General features: G+C 54.1%; 3 protein-coding genes across 3 annotated transcripts; 2 read left to right on the plus strand and 1 right to left on the minus strand.

Moving 5' to 3' along the window:
• The first annotated feature begins 1,642 nt into the window (after positions 1–1,642).
• On the plus strand, positions 1,643–4,838 carry CSUI_009364 (uncharacterized protein). The gene is made up of 4 exons (XM_068069480.1): positions 1,643–2,557; positions 2,905–2,977; positions 3,551–3,777; positions 4,188–4,838. The coding sequence occupies exons 1-4, from the start codon at positions 2,417–2,419 to the stop codon at positions 4,653–4,655; spliced, it is 909 nt and encodes a 302-aa protein (XP_067918542.1). The 5' UTR covers positions 1,643–2,416; the 3' UTR covers positions 4,656–4,838.
• Positions 4,839–5,569: 731 nt separating this feature from the next.
• CSUI_009365 (alba 2) lies at positions 5,570–8,511 on the minus strand. The gene is made up of 3 exons (XM_068069481.1): positions 7,679–8,511; positions 6,961–7,060; positions 5,570–6,765 (listed from the first exon to the last, which is right to left on the minus strand). Exons 1-3 carry the CDS (start codon positions 7,976–7,978, stop codon positions 6,533–6,535), a joined length of 633 nt encoding a protein of 210 aa, XP_067918543.1. The 5' UTR covers positions 7,979–8,511; the 3' UTR covers positions 5,570–6,532.
• Positions 8,512–9,040: 529 nt separating this feature from the next.
• CSUI_009366 (uncharacterized protein) lies at positions 9,041–19,179 on the plus strand (the record flags this gene model as incomplete). The annotated part of the gene is made up of 10 exons (XM_068069482.1): positions 9,041–10,099; positions 10,238–10,448; positions 11,633–11,881; positions 12,241–12,364; positions 13,042–13,325; positions 14,027–14,109; positions 15,432–15,487; positions 16,760–16,866; positions 17,461–18,078; positions 19,006–19,179. Coding segments are annotated over exons 1-10 (2,928 nt in total), but the record flags the coding sequence as incomplete, so codon positions are not given.
• Positions 19,180–19,725: the final 546 nt, after the last annotated feature.

A 19,725-nucleotide genomic window follows, 5' to 3' on the forward strand; every position in this document is an offset into this window, starting at 1 on the left:
GGCGGCCGGGCGGCACATCACCAAGGTGCCCGGGGGGAGGGAGAAGTGGTTCTCTGTGTTCAGCTTTCTACGAAACAAGACTTTGGTGGAGTTATTCCGTCCAGGCAACTCGCTGCCGGTGATGCGCTAGATACTGTTTCCATAGTATTTCTCCGCATCTCGCGCGGTGTTGATAGTTTTTGGTAAAGGCGGTGGACTGTCAGGTGTTGTCAACGACAATCAGATAAAAAGTAGGCCCCGAGCCGACTGCAAGATGCCGGAGCCCCGTGCGCACTTGCTACGTCTTCAACGCAAGCTGGTGTTGCGACGCTAAGTTCTGGGCGTAAGCCTGTCGGGTGCCCCTGCGGTAGATAAACCAGTGGTCTGTCGAATCAGCATGGGGGTCCGGCACAGTGTCAGAGGGAAGGGCCATCTTGAAAGCGGTACAGAGCTATGGAGCCTGTACCCTCCTACTCAAACTGAGGATCCGCGTGAGTTCTAGCAGCACAAAGTTGGCAGCGTGACTCCATTCATCAGGGCATAGGGGAGTCTTCCCGTGTAGGGGAAACCACAGTATCGGAGAGGAAGTGGAAGACCCAGGCGGATACCACAGGGCCAGTGGGAAGGAATTCGACTACCATCTCCCGTCCCGTCCACTTGTACTGTTGCGAAGGAGAACCCCTGGAGGCTATTATCGTTGTCTGGGAGAGCACGAAGACAGTGGACAGCAGAAGACTGAGAGTGAAGAAGAATCTGCTGTTTGACAAGAAGTGGTTACATGTAACATGCTGCATTCGAGCCCCCGCTGCTTCTTCAACTCTATATCGTACCTGAGANNGAGATAGAGCGTAAACGGGAAGTAGCAGTCGCACGCCGACCTGCAGCACGTTCACTGCCGTTCTCCCAGGTGGGCCCCCAGGTGGGTGTCTCCTCTTTGTCTTCTTCGGGCCTCGTCTCTTATCATTTTACGCCTGTGCAGTTCTAAATGCATCCTTCCGTACGTAGAACGGTTCTGCACTTCTGAACAGCACTCCACTCTGACTGAGGTGCCAGTCGTCGCGACTCCGCGATCCCATCCATCAGACTTCTCTTGTTTCCAGAATCAGCAAATCTGTCTAGACGCGTTGTTGCCCGAATGTCTTGGACACTTGCCCACTCTCAACACTATGTCTGTCACCGCTGAACGAGCCTATTTTGTACACTAAGACCGCGTACTTGATAACCGTTTCCCGCAGGGGTGGTGGGACCGCCGCCCGGACCCCGCTGACAGAGGGCTTGTTAGGTGCTGGCCTTCTTCCGAGCAGAAGAAGCTAATGTGTTCGCTGGCGGCGGCCTGCTCTGTTCAACGTAGTTGTAGCTAAATAGATGTTGCACGCCAGAACATACACACCGTACAAACCCCGATACGGCTTACTGCCGAATCCGCCTACTCCTTTCTGCAGGTTCGTAGGGGGCCCCGACACGGGTGACGGGAAGGATAAAGCTGCCTGTGGTGCAATGAGGTCTGCGTGCTCGCATGCCAGGTATACCTCTCATCCGGCAGTGACTGTTTAATGTCGCGGCATTTCGCAACCAAGGAAACGTTCGTTTCCCGCCATGGGACAGGTGAGGAAAGAAGGGGTGGTGTTGATTTTTCGTGTGCTGATGAGTTCTTGCAGCAACCAGATAATCATCGAAACGCCCGGGGCTTGGCAGTGATGACTCATGCGGTGCGACGCATCACCACTAGTGGGAGCGTTTATCGCGTGTACGGGTGCAACTAAGAGATGTCCCCCGGAATGGCCGCTGTGGCTAGCTGGGTCGTCGCCCCCCGGCTCCACGATGACGGCAGCGTCAATCGACGTTTTGCCAAGACAGGCAAGCGGACAAACTGTGGTGATGAGTCTTCACTTTCTGAGTGGTCTAGTACTGTAGCGCTGACTTCGGAGGTTAAAATAGGGACAACTGTCCTCGGTGAACATCTCTTCTTTTGATTGGCAACCGCGGGGCAAGCAACCTACGAATCTGCAGAGCAGCTGACCTACGCGTCATCACGACGGGCTGGCTTGCGTAGCGGTTCCAACAGTTTGCCCGTCTACTTTGACGCATGAAACCCGCTAGTGGTGATAATATTGACTTTCAGTGCGGCCTCTTTTTCTAAGTCGCTCTTTGTTGTGCTTTGCTTCGCGTGTAAGGAGTTGTGGACTGAGACAGTCTTCTGTTCCTCGAGACCTGTCAGCCATCTTCCAAGGTGACTCGAAAGAGTTTGCGATCGGTCAGCTGGATTCCTCACCGGCCCACCGCTGACTTCTTTTCCAACTATTGATCGTACCAGGAGTCTTTCGCTGGGCTTAGGTCTGAAGGTCTTTTGTCAGAGGGGCTGGAAGGCTGCACGCGCGGAACGGTAGCCAAGGTGCCGAAGCCCGAGCCTGCCGCCTAGTGGAATCTCGTTCGCAAGATGGGTAACGTGCTGAGCCTGGAACCCAGGAAAGGGCCATACAAACCAGTAATTGGAGTTGGCAAAGATGGGCCGGGAGAACCGAGGAAACTCACAGCCGACGACATGCAATGGCGATACTACGTGAAGACTTACAAAGAAGTAAGCCGACCTAAAGAGCTAGACCCTTGTACCTCAGTCTGGATTCCTAGGCCGGTTCAGTGCAGTCTGTCTGCCACTCCCCTTCTTTGCACGCGCGCTTTAGCAGGGACACAGGAAAACCCTAAGGGCGGGACGCTGAACCTGGAACTGCGTGTGTCGGGCCCCATAGTGGCAGTCGGCGTCCGACCAGGCATTCCCTTTTAGCCGTGTCAGGGTCATACGGTCCGGACCCCTCAGTTTCGGGGTAGTTATTAGTATTCTTGGTTGTTCGTGATCGTCTTGAGTTTACTGCGGAGCCAATCTGCCGAGCTTTTCTACGCCGCTATGTTTTTTTTTTTTTTTTGCAGGGTGATCCGGAGCTGCCAGAAGACCCGGACTTCCCCAGGAGGCTAATGGAAAAGGCACAAGATGTCGATTGGGGTGGGTGCTCGTGCCTGCCTTTGAATGAACGGCACGAGGGGGGGAGATTTACTCGATTTACACGAATACCCTACTGCATACGTGGTTGGTCATAGCGGTTCTTATGGGAGTGGCCTGCCTGCATAGCATTCCACGGTGGCTGCGGGAAGGTTAACGGCAGCACTTACTCCTCGGAGGGTGTCAACACGTGCGACGTTCTGCTCTACCCTCGCCCGTGCTATCTTTCTTGGGTACTCGTTGTCTGAGCAACATAGCTTTTGATCACGCCAGTATGGTAAAGATGTCGTTCACAGTTACTGCTTGTGAGTTGTGACTAGAGAATTCGTTGGCTCTTAGGAGACAATATTTGGTTGCCAAGTAGGCGCCTGGGTACGACACAGACTGTTTCACACCCGGCTTCCCGACTGAAAGACGGGAGTCTGAACGTTGACCGTTGTACCCGCACGATGTCCGGTTTTTCCGTAGTCGGGAGGGCGAAGCGCACTACGCCCCGGCAGTGTTCGCTCAGCTGGTAGACACGTGAAAGCAGTTAGCGTGCCGCCCGGTTGCTTTTTTTCCCTGGTTTCTCTGCAGCACATCGCAGCCAGGCCGAAGGAACTTACGTCTACTACCCCGATCGGTCTCGCCCAAAAATGTGGGTTGGGCAGTATCGCTGTTTGAACCCAGGAGATATCTTGTGCTCTCCAGATGGCTGCCCCCTCGCCGACTTCGCCGGATGCACTCCGCCAACCGAGGCCCCTCACGGAGAAGCGGTTGCCAACCCGCTGGGCTGCGGGATCGTCCAAGCATGTTTCCCTGAAGTAAGGTCTTTGGGGCCTCACGGCCTGTCCCTCTTCGTCGTATGGTTTGTGTACTTGTGTTCGTGTTGCGTTCTTGTGCATCCATCAGCTCGACGCCACACGAGAGCACTGAAAGCGAATCAAGCTGAAATGCATGGCCCCAGTATCTCCAACACGTGTACATGCCGCAGAGGAAACCACAATGCAGTTTCGCTGGAGCGTTTGGGATTGGCCGGGTGTTTCCCTCTCGTCCTAGTAACTGCTGTTTTGTACCTTGAAGGGCATCCAACTGTTCGTAGGAGTAACTGTCACCGGAGTACCGGTGCTTAGTTGCAGGCTTGTAGTCTTACAAGGCGTTTGTTTTGTGCTAAAAACTAACACAGCACTGGGACCTTTTATCTTGCCCGCTGCTCCCTCCGTTGTCTTTTCAGGACATGAAAGAATCAGAAGAGCAGCGGATGCACTATATCCCAGGTGGTGTTTCTTACCTACCTTCAAAGACAGCAGAGAAGGAGGTAAGGCTGAGCGAACTGATGCTTCAACACAACGTTCGGGAGCAAATGCGAGTGGCTACGGGCACTCAGTTTTGCCATCAGAACTTGACTGGCAGGCTTGATTTCGCTCAGCAGTTCTACAGCAATGACTTGCCGACAACGATACCTATGACTCGGTCGTATCCCGGCACCACTCCTCCTGCCAACCTGCCGTACACACCTCTTCTCCCCCATGCCACTCCGGGTTCGGCACTGCCCCAACAAATGTACAGTGGTGCAGGAAGTACCCCTTCCATCCCACCAGCACCACGGCCGCAATTCGGACCTCCTATTTTGCCGGCGCGCCAGCAAGTTCAACTTCCTCAACCTCCGCAAGCATCTCCTTCCATGCAAACGTCGTACTAAGACGAAGTCTGGAAAATGAGTGAAGGGGACGTTCCGTGATTCTTCCAGTCTGGGTGCTCGGTGCTCGCCGTGCCCGTTTGGGCCAGCTCTGATTGTAATGTTTGGCCGTCATGCGCTTTCAGACTTAAGTTTTTTCAATGCCTGTGACATACGGGTCTCTTACAAGATTGTCTCATCCCACACCGAACAGCTTGTGTAAAGGATTCGGGGTGACTCGTCCGGACGTGTTACTACCTCTTGATTCAACGAGCAGACGCTCAACAAAGAGCCTAGCGTCTTCGTCGTTCACTGCAGCCTTCCCCTGGCTGCTCCGCACGGAGCTTCTCTACTCTTAGGACTGCTTCGCCGGCCCTCTGCACCAGACGCTGTTCCGCTGAAAGGGTCTATGGTATGGGGCGATAGAACTGCTCTCAGCCCAGTAAAGCAAGCCGCGTAAACTGGAAGGTGTTACACTCTTCTAGTTGCGCACCTCAGCGAACAGTTGATTTCGCTCCAGTCGCAAGGGCGTACTCTGCGACAGTGAGTGGAAACAGTGAAGAACTGTACCGACGCCCCGCTCGCTAACTCTGCGCGACCCGCGCCCGGTGATAGTGACGGTGGGCTGCACCTACGCTCGCCGTTCCACACTTGGCAGTCGTTGCCTTCTCCTGGATGGACGGCCGCTACCTTGAGAAGTCTGGCACGTATCAGCGATATAAAATAAATAGCCAGGGGCGAGGCACTCATGCCGGCAGGCATGTGCAGCGCAAACGGCGATGCGAGAGGCCAAAATGGGTTCTGCGCGGCGCCGCACACGGCGCCTTCGTCTTGATAGCACAACCATTGGCAAAGTCTCACGTCGACAGACACCGAAGCTCACCGCTCCAAAAACAGCAAGCAAATCAGGGCGGGGGCAAGTACTGGGGAAAGTCTTCTGCCCACAGAACCAGACGATCGGTGACACACATCGGACGTAGAGCCAGCAAAACCGGACCACGCAACTTCCACATGACTACCCCATCAGCTACGACGAAGGAATCATTTGCAAAGGTAGAACTTCTTGAACTAGACACAAACTGAAGTAAACCTTTTCAGCATCCCTCGCCTGCTGCGAGAAGCTCAAGAACAGGGCAGATAAATGGTTTGTCTTCGACCGTCACGGATGCCATCCGGACAAACCGTAGCCTTTCCCCCGAGGAAGAGCCAAAACGTCTGCACTACTTTCTTTACAGAAGCGAAGCTGTGCAGATCACAGCCCCGAGTGCAAGGCCAGTCTACGCACTTTTGCAGTCGTCACTGAAAAACGAGTTACCGTATTCTGGCTGTCCCCACGTACAGCCGTATTCAGTGCCTGCACCATTTCACACTTTGCTGCCTGTCCAGCATAAAAACATGTATAGCACTTGCTTTACCTAAAAACGAAATCCGGTTACCTAACGGTAAATACTGATGAACCCTCTGGTCGTTTGCCGAGGAACTGGCCATTACCTTTTTTCCCTTTATATCTCGTTTGCCGAAGGTGAAAGAGCATCAGACGTACCACCTGATGCGCGTTCGGCGTCCTTTACAACAGGAATCATGGTTTCTCTGCGAGGGTGAAACTAGCACCATCTATGCCACCTGGTGCACTTTTTTTCTCCCGCCTCCTCAAAATCAACGGTTTTTCTCGCGCGTCCCCTGGCTGTCCGCGCGTAACGTGTTGTACCGGCACTAAGCTGAAGTGGGCTCCCTCAGGCCTCGCCCTGGGCCTGTCCACACGACCACGTCACCACCCGTGAGCTGGCTTCACTGTTTCTCGTGAGAACGACGCACGGCTCCTTCATGTTTCCTTTCCGCGTTGAATTTTCTCCGCTTCACTTGTTTGCCGGTTGTTTAAAAAATCCAAGGTGCCTGTATAATCAAACGGCGGTAGGTGCCGGTTTGCTCTGCGCAAGAGCAGCCTCTTTGTCTTTGTTGATCTGCTCTGCGAACTCTGGAGTCTTTCTGCAGACGATCGTTATCTTCGGGACCATCTTCAACGCCGTCTTGGTGGAAGGAAAATACGAGGTCTCCACCTTGGTGATTGTTGCCGAGTTGTCCCGCTGAAGAAGAGATGCCGCGCCTATGGCTGTCTTGGTGGCCATGCCGAGACCTGTGACCACGACGGCAAAGAACAACCACAACTGCCGCACGTCCGGACTCAGGGATTCAAGAGCGCTCTGTGGCGCTGAGCCGTGTTAGCTTCTTAACCAATACACAGAATATACACCCCTAGAGATACCAGTCTACCAGAGGCAACCCCTAAGCTTCTAATACTATAGACAAGCTGCGTCCAAACACGCCTCACCTGTAATAATGACCTCGTCACAAGCAGGCTTGTCCTCACGACCAATTAGCATCCTCTTCCCAATTCGAGCGTAAAAACCAGGTATCTTGTCCATCGACACCTGCAGGCAAGAGCACGCGGTGTAGAACGTAAACCGCAGACCATGAGCCAAAAACGATGTCATCAAACAGTGTAGGCGGATGGTGACCGCCCAAATCGGCAGGCCGCAATGGCAGGCTCCACAGGAAGCCTGTCAGACCCCCTGACGGATTCCCGCGGCCACTGCCTAGCGAGGCTCCGAGGAACCTTAGAAACCAAACTACCTGAGACAAGGTACCCAAGAGTGACCAGTACGCGCTAGAGCCACTGCTGCGAAGCTTGCAACCTCGCCTTGGCTGCGAGAGAACACGACAGACGGGACGACGAACACGCCCGGAATGCGATACGACGCCGTTTCGGAGAAGGCCGCACATGGCGCTTATCGAAGCTGGTCCCCACCCTACCCCTATTGTTCCCCATCGCCCGGACTCCTGGCGAAACTGACACTTGTGAAGGTACCATGTCGCGCAACCAAAATGGAAGAAAAAATATGGCAAAGGACACTGGGCACCGGTCTACATGTAATTAGTTGGCCCCCCTTGCGTGCCACAGAGAGACGGGTCGCAGAGGGAGAAAAAAGACGTAGACCTAGGGAAACCCGCCGCTTCGCTTTCCTTGGGAAAAGGCAAAACACACGTACCAGAATAGAGTTGTCAGGCCGCCCTGAAGCGCCCTCTCCCTCTGCGTTGTTACTGTTTGCAGCCGGAGAGGCGTTGTTTGCCGGCGGCACCATGACGTCTGCCATCGTTTCAAAGACGAAATGGCGGAAGGGCTGTTTCAGGTTCGCTGGAAACAGCGAAGGAAGGGATAACTTATCTCGTCGGACGGTGGAGCAGAAACAGAGACGTCCTAAACACTGCAGGCTTTCTGTGAAGAACTTAAACTCTTCTCTTCGAAACAGAAGCGTTGCTGTAATCTGCAGCGAGCCCGCGGGCACCATCCCACCAGTACACCATCAGTCAGGCCGGTATGACTGTTTCGCCTTACCAACGAATACTATCTCCCCGATATTGAAGAATGCTATACCCTCGGGCTCACACCCACCGCCACAGCCGATTCCAGTGGCTCCGCAGCCAGTGGTGTCGCAGGCGGCCTGCCACCGCTCGCTGCAGTAAGCACTGGATTGAGGTGGGGGGAGGAGGGGGGGCACGAGGAAAAATCGGACCGCCCACAACACCGCCAACCCGTATGATACTGCACCGTGAAGTCGGAAAAAGGTACTGTATAAAGCAAGCCTATCAGCCCAGAGTCTAATCCTCCTGCCTTTGTAAGCCACGACGTAGCACCCGAGTACAGATGGCAGAGGGATTCTGAGCCCTGTAGAGTTAGTAAGGTCCCGGGATCATACAGGCAGAGAAAGTAACGATACGGATGCGTCTCCAGGACGGGTTATGCCAGCTACGTGGCGAACGAAATGTACGATGCTGTTCTGTGCATTTGCCTGAGCGCTACGGGGATGCCCCTTAGGACAACTTCAAGTACTAAAGCAGTTCCATGAGACAGTTGGGGTCGCTAAGGAAGCCCAGCGGCACGCAGCAGCGACCAATGCGCGCGGCGCTCTGTCTCTGCGTTCGAGTCACGCGTAGCGCGGGCAGCGCTCGACGTCCACACCCGGCTCCCAGGGATATAGTGGGCCGACGGGATCATGGCGGACAGCACTTATCCTCGATTAACTGCGCTTGTCGGAAGGAGAAGGGGGCTGTTTACGTGTTGGCTGTCGCGGCCACAGAACTACCATGGCCGCTGAACGGCCTGGTGTGTTGGGCTTCCTTGGTCGCAGTTTCGGGATGAACGTAGTCGCATGCCAGGCGAGGACAAGAGGACCAGTGGAACGGCAAGCATAAAAACCTTGCTGAGCACGCAGAACGTCAACACAGCGTGAACGCCTTACATTCCGTTGCGGGCTGGTGTCCTGCGGCGAACCCGCAAGACTGTGGTGCACTGGATCAGTACTCTTTCAAACAGTCACGTGGAAGCCGAGCGTCCTCCTACGACGTAGCAGGAGCAGCTCTACCTTAGCGGGCAGTTTCATCTCGAAAATGTCGACAGCCGCTTCTTCATCTCCCCCTTCGCCGGCGGGATTCTCTTCGCCGTCATCTTCTGGTGTCTGTAGCTCGTCGCGTGAGCGGCAGACCATACCACCCGCAGTGGTTTCGCTGCTTCCGCTGCTCGGCAGCTCTTCGTGTCGAGAGAAATTTCAAGGTTTGCTTCGCTGTTCCACTCTCTTCACTTTTTCGCAGCCGTCTCCGCCTCCAGCATCTCAGACCGTTGAGTCCAGCAATGCAAGCGAATCTCTAGAAGCCATAATTCGGGCAGTGCGGCCTTCTTTCCTCCGACAAGTCATCCTGTCTCCTCCTCTGTTCAGTCGGTACGCACTTGAGCTGGTCTTGGCCTTTTTCCGTCTCCAGCCGGAGCTCACTGCCCGTCTCTTACTTCCGTGTTTCCCGGCGATCTGCTGTCTTCTTCTGAAAGAAGGCCAGGCGTCCATGGGGACTGATAACTGTGTTGCACCTGGGCCTTCAAGTATGCAGACAGCGCACCACGGGCAGATTCACACAGAGGCGCCGGGGTCGAAGGGAAAACAGGCTACCGAGGACGTCAAGACTAAGCGTCTCCCCCCTGAACCGGGCACTCCAGAGGGGCTCTCGTCAGGTTGCCTTCAGCGGCAAACAAGACAGGCCGGGGATGTAGGTGAGATGACAGGAACGATCGGGACAGAGGAGGTGGAAGAGGAAGAGATGTCGAACCTTCGAGAAGCCACGGAAGCGTCGTGGCGCTTCAGTGTTATCTTGGGCAGGCGGGCGTTGTGGAGGGCTCTGAAGGAGGCAGGTGAAATACTGGCGGAACACGAAGGGAAACATGAGGATGAACTTCGCTTTCATCAACAATTCGAAGAAGTTCTAGCGAACATTGACGGGGAGCTGGAAACCTTGAAGGCCCGAGAAGTCGGTAGCAGCGGCAGACCGGATCGAACAGTCTCGCCTCGCCGGGAGACAGGCAAGATCGAAGAAGACTACACGGAAGAGGAGCTAGAGGAGAAAGGATTCCAGCTCAACAGGAGGTGGGAAAAGCAGGAATTTGGAAGTGTCTTGGACTATAGTGATGAGGAAGATGAAGAAGAGAAGTATGGAGAAGAAGACACTGTGACTGTGCAAACTCTCTTCCTTCGCGCTGTGGGACAGGTTCTCGACACTGACAGAAGATCAGTTGGACTGGGCAGTCATGCAACACATCGGTCTGGCAATGAAAGCCGTGAAGGAGGGAAGAAGAAAGAGCAGGGGTCAGGCGCTTCCGGGACGGCCATTGAGCAAGAAAGTGCCCATGCCGATTCGCTTGAGAAAGAACAAGCACCGCTGTTGACCGATGTAGGACTTAGCTTGACCGATCTGCTGTTACCGTATCTGGAGAAGGTGAGAACTCACAATCCGCTCCAGGAAGGGAAATGTTGGGGACGTTGGATTCACCTGCCGGCACCAGGCATCCCGTCTGTATTTGCTCCACTGCCGTCCACTACGACGTCCACTTTTTTTCTGGGAGTGTATGTTCACAGCTGTGCATTGTGAGAGGGTAGCCTTCAGAATATTTTCCAGGGTCCCGAGGTGATTCCCGTGTTGACTGTAGGTGTGTAGGATTGCGAGACAGGTGCCGCGCAGCTATAGGTAAAGAGGCGCTTGTTCTGCAAAATCGTACCACTGAGGCCTATGTCGCACGTTCAGCTAACTTTCGTCAATATCACTAGGAGAGCCCGCCTACCTCTGTTGTGAGCGGAGGGACAGGAAATTCAGCATGTAACGACTGCGAGGTCAACCGTGAACATTCGGATTGGTACCAGCAGCCAAAGCCTCTTTGCACCCCTCGAGGGACTTCCCAGTGGCAGAGGGCCTTTCGTGTACTCCCTACTGCAGTGTTCGAATGAACTGTCGATTAGGGGAGACATGTCTTGTAACGAGAAGTATAGTTTCTCGTCGGAGGGCCCGATCGGAGGCGGTAGGTACGTGTGCGTTCAAGCTTCGCGTGTATCAGCAAAGACTGCCCTCGATCACGTCTTCACGGGAGAGCCGTACTTTTTTACTCTGAAATGCCGAAGGCATTCGTGGCTGACAAACGATTCCGAAGGACAAGCTCAGGTTTGACAGTCCGTGTATCGCGCGGCGCCTCTCCTGATATTCTGTGCACCGTGCTCCGTTTGTCTTTTTTTCTATGCGTCGCAAAGTGGAGCAGGGTCGTGTCCCGTCTAGTGAGGAAATTGCCTCTCGCCGAGCTCGGGGAAACAAAAGCCGTGCATTGGTTTCCAGAAGAGGTCTTATACCTACTTCTTGTCTAGAGGCACTTGGCACAGTTGTTCGGACAGAATGGTGCGTCGGCGGAGATGGCAAGGAAGATTTCCGTCCTGGCTACGAGATGGGGATATCAGAGAAGTTGTCCGCATGCCTCCGATTTTCAGTGGTGCGCACAACTGGGTTTTACTGTAGCGGGTACGTACTTTGGCAGCTGATCCCACATAAGAGAGGAGGTGATTCGGATCTACGGGCAGTGGGGACGTCGTCTTTTTGCTCATGTTGGGTTCTCCTCTCTCTGTACGGTACCTTCGCAGGCCCCCCGGCGTCTTTATTTGAATATGCTGTTGGATCTCTTGATGAACCAGGAAAATGAACTTACGCTTGTCTCTATAAGACACATACACGAGTGGTTACAGCAAACAACGGCAGCGGCAAGTGGTCAACCCCTATCAGTCGAAAGTTGCTTGTTGCCTGCTGTTCCGGCGAAGACAGTCGCGCTGAACACTCGGCTGCAAGCGGGAGCTGCAGCGGAACTGGAGACTTTTCGGAAGCAAGACTTGCAGGTAATGGTTTTCGCCTTTACTCAGTGATAGTGCCCGGCAAACTTTTGGTTTCCGAGGTCACTGTGTACTTCCCAAATCGGTTTGCCCGTTTGCCTGTCTTTCCGCGGCTTTGTCCTCGGAGCCGGCTTTGTGCAGCCGGGGTGATGCATTGTGCATTTGTTTCACTGCGCGCTGTGTGCTTCCGCGGCGGTTCTGTAGCAGGTACGTGCGTCTAAGATGTTTGCGCCCGCTGCCTACGGTTCCGTGGCAGATATGTGCATCTAAGATGTTTGCGACCGCTACGTACGAGGCTGGCCCGCGCACTTACAGCGGAGCGTAGCATCAACCTGTTGTTCGACCCCCTGTTGCTTTTCTTGCAGGCTGTCGTAGCGAAGGTCGGCAGCATTCTTAGAAGCAGTTTGCCGTGGAGTGCTCGCGCAGATGTTTTTAGTGTTACACATATTCTACTTCAGTTGTTCGGCCTCTCATGGACAGTCCGGAAAGGTGAGCGCTGTCGCCTTCCCACTAAATATGGAAGGCCCTCAGGTCGGGGCGACGATGGCTTTGTCGACGTCGACTGCCTCTGTCCTACTGTTGTTTGGATCCTTTTTGAGCTTACTAGCTGGTTCGGCGCACCCGCTGCGTATGGGGAACTTCGACCCTAAGTAGGCCAGCAGCGCAGTGTGCGAGGGCAGCCGTCTGCGCCTGGAGTCTCACGGACTTTGTGTGTTAGTATCTGCTAAAGCAACCCGTAGTGCAAAAGGTTCTTTTTTTTTCAGCGAGTGTGCGGCAGCCGCAATCATCGCGTCCGGCCTCTGCTTGAGTTTCCCCTGTCGGTCTGCTACAGGACTCTGGTGAAAGTGCTTTGTGACGCCCAGGAGGCAGCCCGATCCCTTCGCGGAGGTTAATGGCCTCCGTCCTTTTCAGGGTCTTGCTTGTGTGATGGTCCTTGCAGGAATGTGTAGTTTAACATCGGTCGCGCGGACTTTGAAGCCAGCGACTTTTGCCGAGAATTATCGAGCTGGATATGCGGGATTCGTATATTCAAGTGGTCTACACACCTAGATACCCTGTCACGGTTACTGGAACGTAGTGGTAGCAAGCCTGAGTGTGTGTGTTTTTTTCATGGTTTCGGCTGAGTGAGCTACTTTCGTCCCCACCTCGTGCTGTTTGTGATGCAGAGAACCGAGGTCTGTTGCTGGTCAGCATTCGTCTGAGCGCAGTAGAGATTCGGCTCTACTTTGACGACGTGCTCAACCAACTGACCGAGAACCAAAGCATTGCCCGCACGGGAGGCCATTCAGGCACCGGGGCTAAGGATGGGCATCTGTGTTGGTTCGGGGTCGACCAGGGTCGTAGAGATCGCACTAAACTCATCACAACAGCTTGTGGGCTCATGGAGACGGCTATAGGGGCTTTCACTAAGGAAGCAGACTTCATGGAAACAGAACTTGGCTCTGATGCGGTAGGCTCACATAGGGGCAAGGCGTGCCTGGGAAAGTGTTCTTTGCTGCTGCTTGACTCAGGTAACGGACTACCGTTCTCCGGTTTCTTGTTATTCACTTCGTGAAGCGAAGGAATCAACTCGCGCTCCGCGTCGTGTGCTTGATGTCCGTACTATTAGCCAGGGGTACGTGGAAAGAAACTGAATGACTTGATGGGATGCACTGGCAAGCAGGTGTCGCGGAAAAAAAGAACCGGCTGGGCGTCTGAACCGGTGTTCTTTGCAGATGGATGCGCAATAAGCATTCGTGGGGAATGCAACACTCGAATCGCGTGGCGTTCGGTGCTACTTACGCTGTTTGCCCGACACGAGTCACTTACATGGACGTCTCGTTGCATGAATGTGCAGGTGTATACACTCGCTTCAATCACACCCGCCCTACGTACCTTCGCGGTGGCAAATAGTTGAACAGTTCCTCCGTAGGAACGTATTTCACAGTTGATCGATTGCATTTCCGGGAGACCAGATGCCAGGTGAGGAGCTTCCAAAGATCGGGTGGCGGAGAGAGACTTCTTCGGTGGCCCCGCCCCTGTACAGCGGGGCTCTCTGCACCGAGAACATATGAGTGTTCATTGGCCGCTGCGGAGACGTATCTAGTGTTGCATGAGGCATGAGCTCTCTTCCAGATTCGCTCTGTTATCGCCCTTTCTTGTTACACGCAGTACCATCTATTGGAATCAGCAAGCGAGGCGATTGAGGCGGTTCTCGAGTTCGTTGAGGAAATAAAGGCCCGTTCTGCACTAGCGTGAGTCCGAAATTTTTCGTGTAGGCGTGACAAGTCGACCGTCGTGCGCCAGTGGTGGGCAATGGCGAGGAACACGTGATGCTCCAGTAGCTGCACAGTTCTCATGCCAGCAGACACCAAACTTGTCGAGAAAGCCTGTTCGCCTATACTTGGATATGTATGCCTGTCGTCTTGTAGTTCAGAATGTGTCCGGGATACGCCTCGCGGCACATGTTCCTCTGTTCTGCTGTCAAGCTCTCGTGCCGCGCTGGTCTCAGCGATGACAGGGGCTGTCTCAGTTTGTTTCTTCGGCCGTGTGACACTTTTTTGTTGTACTTCACCGCAGAGCGTCATAGTGTGTACTCGGACCTGCATGAGCCTCTTAGACATCTTCCCCTCCTGCACTCTGAGCAGTCGGGAGAGGGGAACTTTGACAGGCTCCTAGAGTTCCGCTGTGCGCGCTTCGTGACAGGTCAGGAGCCCCAGCCTCCTACTCCAGTTTTTTTGTGAGCTTTCTCCTTTGCTTCCAGAGGAAGAACGCAGGCAGAGCTTGCCGCCTGTGCGCGCTTAGCAAGTGGATGGGTGGCCGGGGAACCCACGAAGTACGGAGACCGCGTAAGCACGTGCTCGTCGATTGAACGCCCGGTGTGTACAGTTGTATGCATGACGGGTAGTATGTGACTGCAGTTTTCTGAGTGCCCTGAAGCGTGCGCAGTGTCTGCTTTGGTCGGCCGTTGTCGAACAAAACGGTGTGCTCACTGCTAATACGCTGTGACATGTGCGAGTTCACGAAACGCTACGATGCCGTCCGTACTTGCAGACGTTTGAGTGTGTTGCTGTGAATGCGTCTGTGTTTCTCCGTGTTGCGCTGAAACCATTTCTTTAGTCCATACAAACGCGACGCCGACACTCCTCCGCCGAGAGCTGAAGCCGTCCTAACTATTTCTCCTGAGGAAAAGTGCATGCACCGATAAGTTCGTAGACGGTCACGTAGCTTCTCGGGCGGTGTAGAAGAGGTGTGATGCCTCGCAGCGTTTGTATCCGTACCACAGTGCAGTGTGTCGCGTGTTCGGGGCCTGCCTAGAAGCTTTGCAGTATCTGTGCTTCGGGCAGCCTATCTACTGGCCGTACAGTTCATGGGTGGCTTCGGGCTTTTTACTTCCGGGAGGCCTGCACTAGACGTCTGTGATGGGAGCGGCTAATGGTTCAACAGCTTGTCCAGAACTCCGGTCTAAAAGCTTGACTCTACGCGGCTCTTTTGTTGTTTTTTTGCGGAATGGAGAGCTGCAGAGCATAACTTGAAGCAAAGTCCACAGCTGAGGCGTCGGCTTTCTAGTTTGCAGCTCTTACGACTGGGGCGCACCCAGGGAAATTTTCTCTCCTCTCCCGCTGGCATCTGGTGTGCTTTCAGTTTCTCCGGCTTCTCCCGGTCTTCTGCAGACAACTTCCTCCAGCACTTGCGTCGCGTGTGGTGACAGCCCTTGTTTCCTTTCCTCCGTGAGTTCGATCAGCCGGCTGAGATCGTGAAGCAGAGAGCCCATTATAGGGACTGGGAGCCTGCGTGCGTGTCATGCAGTGGACTACAACGACCGACACCCTCCTTAGTCTTAGCTTCTGCAGCAATCCGTTTCTTGTTCAGGGAGAGAAGGGGTGACAGAGGTGAATATAAATTCTAGCGCCTGTTTGATCCCCGTGTCCACTGCCTCTCAGAAGCAGCCAGCAGATGTCTGTAGGAGCAGTGAGTGGCGTCTCGAGGAGCGAGGGCTCTGCTAGCTTGTCGTGACCTTAGCGAAAGACGAATGGAAGCTCGTGCAGTTTCCCTTCACGTGGCAAGTGGTCCCCAGCCGAACTGCGCTGTGCTGCCGATCTATTCAAAGATGCTTACTGGCTCCCTGTTCTGTTCGAATACCGCGCAGACAGGATTGGGATACTACGGACGGCGTTGTCGAGCTGCTGCTCGCGCTGTTGCTTTTTCCTCGAGTTCCAGCTGAGAACGGCCGCAGTTCAGGCAAGTCCCTTCCGATGCAGGGTACCCTCTGACCCGTGTTTCCCGCGCGCCTACCATTTGCGCGGTGGAGAGTTAATTTGACTGGTGTGTAGTTTCCGACCGGAGGCACAGCAGTTCCAACACAGACAGTTTCCGGTTCCCTATTTTGCGAAAAACGAGACATCTCTGTAAGTATGGAAGCCCTTGTTGTCGCGTCAGCAGCCGAGGGGAGCGCACGACAGCACAGAGGAAACCCTTCAGTCTATGTCCGTCAGGTGCTTGTCTTCTGCGGTATTCCCGTATTGACGGCTGTTTCAGGTAGATTGTTCGGTACAAGCCTACTAGGAGCCTACGCTTGTTTGTCATTCTTCCAGTAAGCGTGATGCTGGTAACAGTATCTGTTCCAGACGCCCTGTATTCACGTCTTCCGATGGAGTCTCATGGACGCTCTCTGAAAAGGGGAGTCTCTTGGATGCGAGAGCAGCCTAGACGAAAATGGTGTGAGAATCGGGGAGAGCTGTGTTGTGCACCCCCCTAGCACTCGGTGTTTCTTTTCTCCTCTCAGCAATAGAGAATTTTAAATAGCCTTTACATTCGCTTTTGTGTGGTTTGTGTTCACTCGCTTGCTATATATAGAATTTTTCGAAGTGCACAGCCTGGTCGCGTCGCTGCTGTCCTCTGTAGTTTTTGACCCCATGGCGTTGGAGCTGTGCAGAGCCGCCAGCCGGGAATCGGAGAAGATTCTTGACAACTGGTTTGTGAAATTGAGGCCTGTGCTCGATGCCTGCCACGTAAGAGTACTCCTGCTTTCAAAACCGAAAGCTTAGCTGAAGAAGGAAGGGGTGCGCATGAGACTACGCCGCTTTTTTTGTTATCAGGTTCTTAGGCAGACACTTGCGGGCTCATGCCTCTGTTCCGCGACCAGATGCGGAGGCGCTTGTACGTGCGTACGAGTATTTGTACTGGATTCTACACGCTCATTAGCACGCCAGTGTTTGACTGTGTATACATTTGTATATGTGTATATCTCTGATTATGTATGTGTGCGGTTTCACCAGTACGCGTCGATGTCATACATACTTACACGCGTTGACAGCTGTGCCCGGGTGTACACGTATTAGCTGAGGGAGCGTGTGGGCATGGGGCGAAGTCACCAGCCCACGGCCAGCTCTCTTTTAACATGTCCCTCTGCCCTTAAGCACCGCTGTATTCGCAGTCCGTGTGTCTGTCCACCTAAATGGGGGGACCTCGGTCTCGCTAGTCGTCGCTAGGGAGGGCGCTTCTTCTGCGAGCTAGCCTAACTGAAGGTGAGCCGAGTAGCTGCGCAGGGAAAGAAACATTTGCAGGTGAAAAGGGGCTCCCCGTTTGTGCTTCTGAGTCTTCAGACAGGCTGCTCCGGGCAAGATAAGTGTTGGGTGGCCGAGGGCACGGCACTGGGAGGCATCATACCATCGTTCCCCGGACCTGAAGTACACAATAGCCTCGCCTCTAGGAATTCGACGCTCACTCGTGGAGTTCGTCTTTGCGCCCTTAGCGGCATTGTCTCCTTCTGTACTTTCTGCCTCAACGTGCTTCCTCCCCCTGACGGAGAGGACGAAGAAGGAAGGGATGTTACGCAAGTAGTAAGCGACGAGCGATCTGGGCGGTGGCGCGATAGTCCCTCACCTGCAGTTTCGTCTTCATGGGATCCGTCCATTTCTTCCCCGTCCTCTCCATCATCCTCTCCGCCATTCGATCCGTTTCCTCGGCGATCTTCCGTTGCTTCGTGGTGGCGTCGAATGAGATGCGTTTTGCGATGTTCGGGCCCGGAGTACACCATACAGCAGCTTCTGGAAAAGTTCATTCGTTTCGAATTGTGGCCTGGAGACCAGGAATCTCCTGTCAAGACACTCTTTCTTTGGAGATGTGAAGTCGTGAGCTCCGCGGCAGCTCTTGCCGGTGTCCGCTGCTCCCAACAGGCTTTGCTCGACATTGTCCGACCGCGTGACCTTCTTAGGCTATGGGTATGTGTGATCTTCTCTTGATGCCAGCCCGACACCAAGAGGCAACCGACAGTGAAACACATCATTGTGCTCCTCTAAGCATTGAAGTTTCAGCAAGGCAGGATGCGTTCCTACGTGGTTTATCTGGTTTGCGGATGAGGTACAAGTGTAAGGACAGTGGCTGTGACATTCCTTCTACTCTGAAGCACAAGACGCCACATACGTCTTACCGTGTAGCCGCGATTGTCGAGAAAACCGGAGACGTACAGTTGCATGGTAGGGTTTGCCTTTTACTGCTGCTCGTAGTTCGTCACTCTCGGCGGGTTCGCATGTGCAGAGGATTGCTGCGTCCGTCTTTTCCTGACCTCAAGAGACAGTTCCTTTTTTTGAAAGTCAGCACAGTGGTGCCAAGAGTTATTTCAGTGGGATGAAGACATCGAAGCAAGTGGAGATGAAGCAGCTATATGGCGTAAAACGTACTTTTTTGCCTGACTGTGCACTGCGATGGCCGTCCTCAGGTGAGATTTTTTTGTCTGTCTCCGTGTGCCTCCTGTACACTTTTGGGGCTTCGGGCCCGCGGAACGGGATTTTTGTTCGATGGGTATCAATGCACGATGGTCTCTTGTGGCAGCTGTATCCATATGTGAATAGTCTGTTCAGGTGTTTCGGGGTACCCTCATCAGAGAGATCATCTCCGCATAGACCCTCAGTCATATCCCAGTGAAACAGTATCATGTTCTCCAGAGATGTGACTTTTGTGGGTGTGGCAAGAACTGTCCAGACAAAAGTGACCGAGTTGGAGAAGGGGGAACTAGGGTTCACAACCTCAGAAGCAGCTATGCAAAGTCGGAAGCTTCGGAAGCTTAGTGGGGCGGAAGCCTCACGAAAACTGCGAGGCCGTCCGCGAGTCCCTCAGTTCCCTGCAGCAATTTGTGTTTGGTGTCGCAGGGGATGCTTGTTCGGCAGTTTATTATTTTGACACCTCTGTCATCGAATGCGCTTCGGCAAGTTCAGAGGCCCGATGTGGCGCTTTGGTATCGTACTCTCCGGGTGCTCCTCGTATGCGTTCCGCACCAGCCCTCTCTCGTCTCGACGCTTCATTGTCAGCTGAAGGACTACGAACACGTGCGTCCTGACAGACGAAATTGGCACTTTTGTGTTTCTGCAATGCGTCTATACCCTGCCTTATACCTGGCATGTTTGGACGGCCTCCGCTAGCTCACCATCCTTCCGACACCCGTTTCCCGCCTCCGCGTTGTACAGCTGCGGCGGTCGGTCGGTTATTAGACGCGTTTTACCTTTGATCGCACTTCCGTGAAACACAGAACGCGGAGGGGCACTAGAGCTGGGGCACTGTCGATAGCCATTTGTATTCGAGAGGTACCATCAGCTGCGATGTGAGCAGCGAGCGCTCCGTGCTTTCGTTTCAAAGGAGTGCTCTGAATCTTCTACAGGCCGCTGCGGACTATGGCCTTCGACCAAGCAAGGCAGTGACAGTACGAAAGCACAGGTGCCCAGTTGGATGCACCTGTGACTTGTGCTCGTGATTCCAGATTTCTGCGTTGAGCCAACAGTAATCAAGGACGTTCGCATCTTGTTTCCCTCCCCTCCCCCTCCCCCATGTGTTCAGGCAAACAGCAAGCTCCTGGCAGTTTTGGCCGAGCTCTC

The sequence above is a fragment of the Cystoisospora suis genome, assembly GCF_002600585.1.
Source record: "Cystoisospora suis strain Wien I chromosome Unknown contig_5567, whole genome shotgun sequence".
In the NCBI taxonomy this organism is placed as follows: domain Eukaryota; phylum Apicomplexa; class Conoidasida; order Eucoccidiorida; family Sarcocystidae; genus Cystoisospora; species Cystoisospora suis.

Coding starts and splice junctions, on each gene's coding strand:
- CSUI_009365 (XM_068069481.1), bottom strand. CDS start 7,978: ATGGTGCCCGCGGGCTCGCTGCAGATTACAGCAACGCTTCTGTTTCGA. Junction 7,061..7,678: donor GGCCTGACAACTCTATTCTG/GTACGTGTGTTT, acceptor TCTTGCCTGCAG/GTGTCGATGGACAAGATACC. Junction 6,766..6,960: donor TGACGAGGTCATTATTACAG/GTGAGGCGTGTT, acceptor TCGTGGTCACAG/GTCTCGGCATGGCCACCAAG.
- CSUI_009364 (XM_068069480.1), top strand. CDS start 2,417: ATGGGTAACGTGCTGAGCCTGGAACCCAGGAAAGGGCCATACAAACCA. Junction 2,558..2,904: donor ACGTGAAGACTTACAAAGAA/GTAAGCCGACCT, acceptor TTTTTTTTGCAG/GGTGATCCGGAGCTGCCAGA. Junction 3,778..4,187: donor TCCAAGCATGTTTCCCTGAA/GTAAGGTCTTTG, acceptor TTGTCTTTTCAG/GACATGAAAGAATCAGAAGA.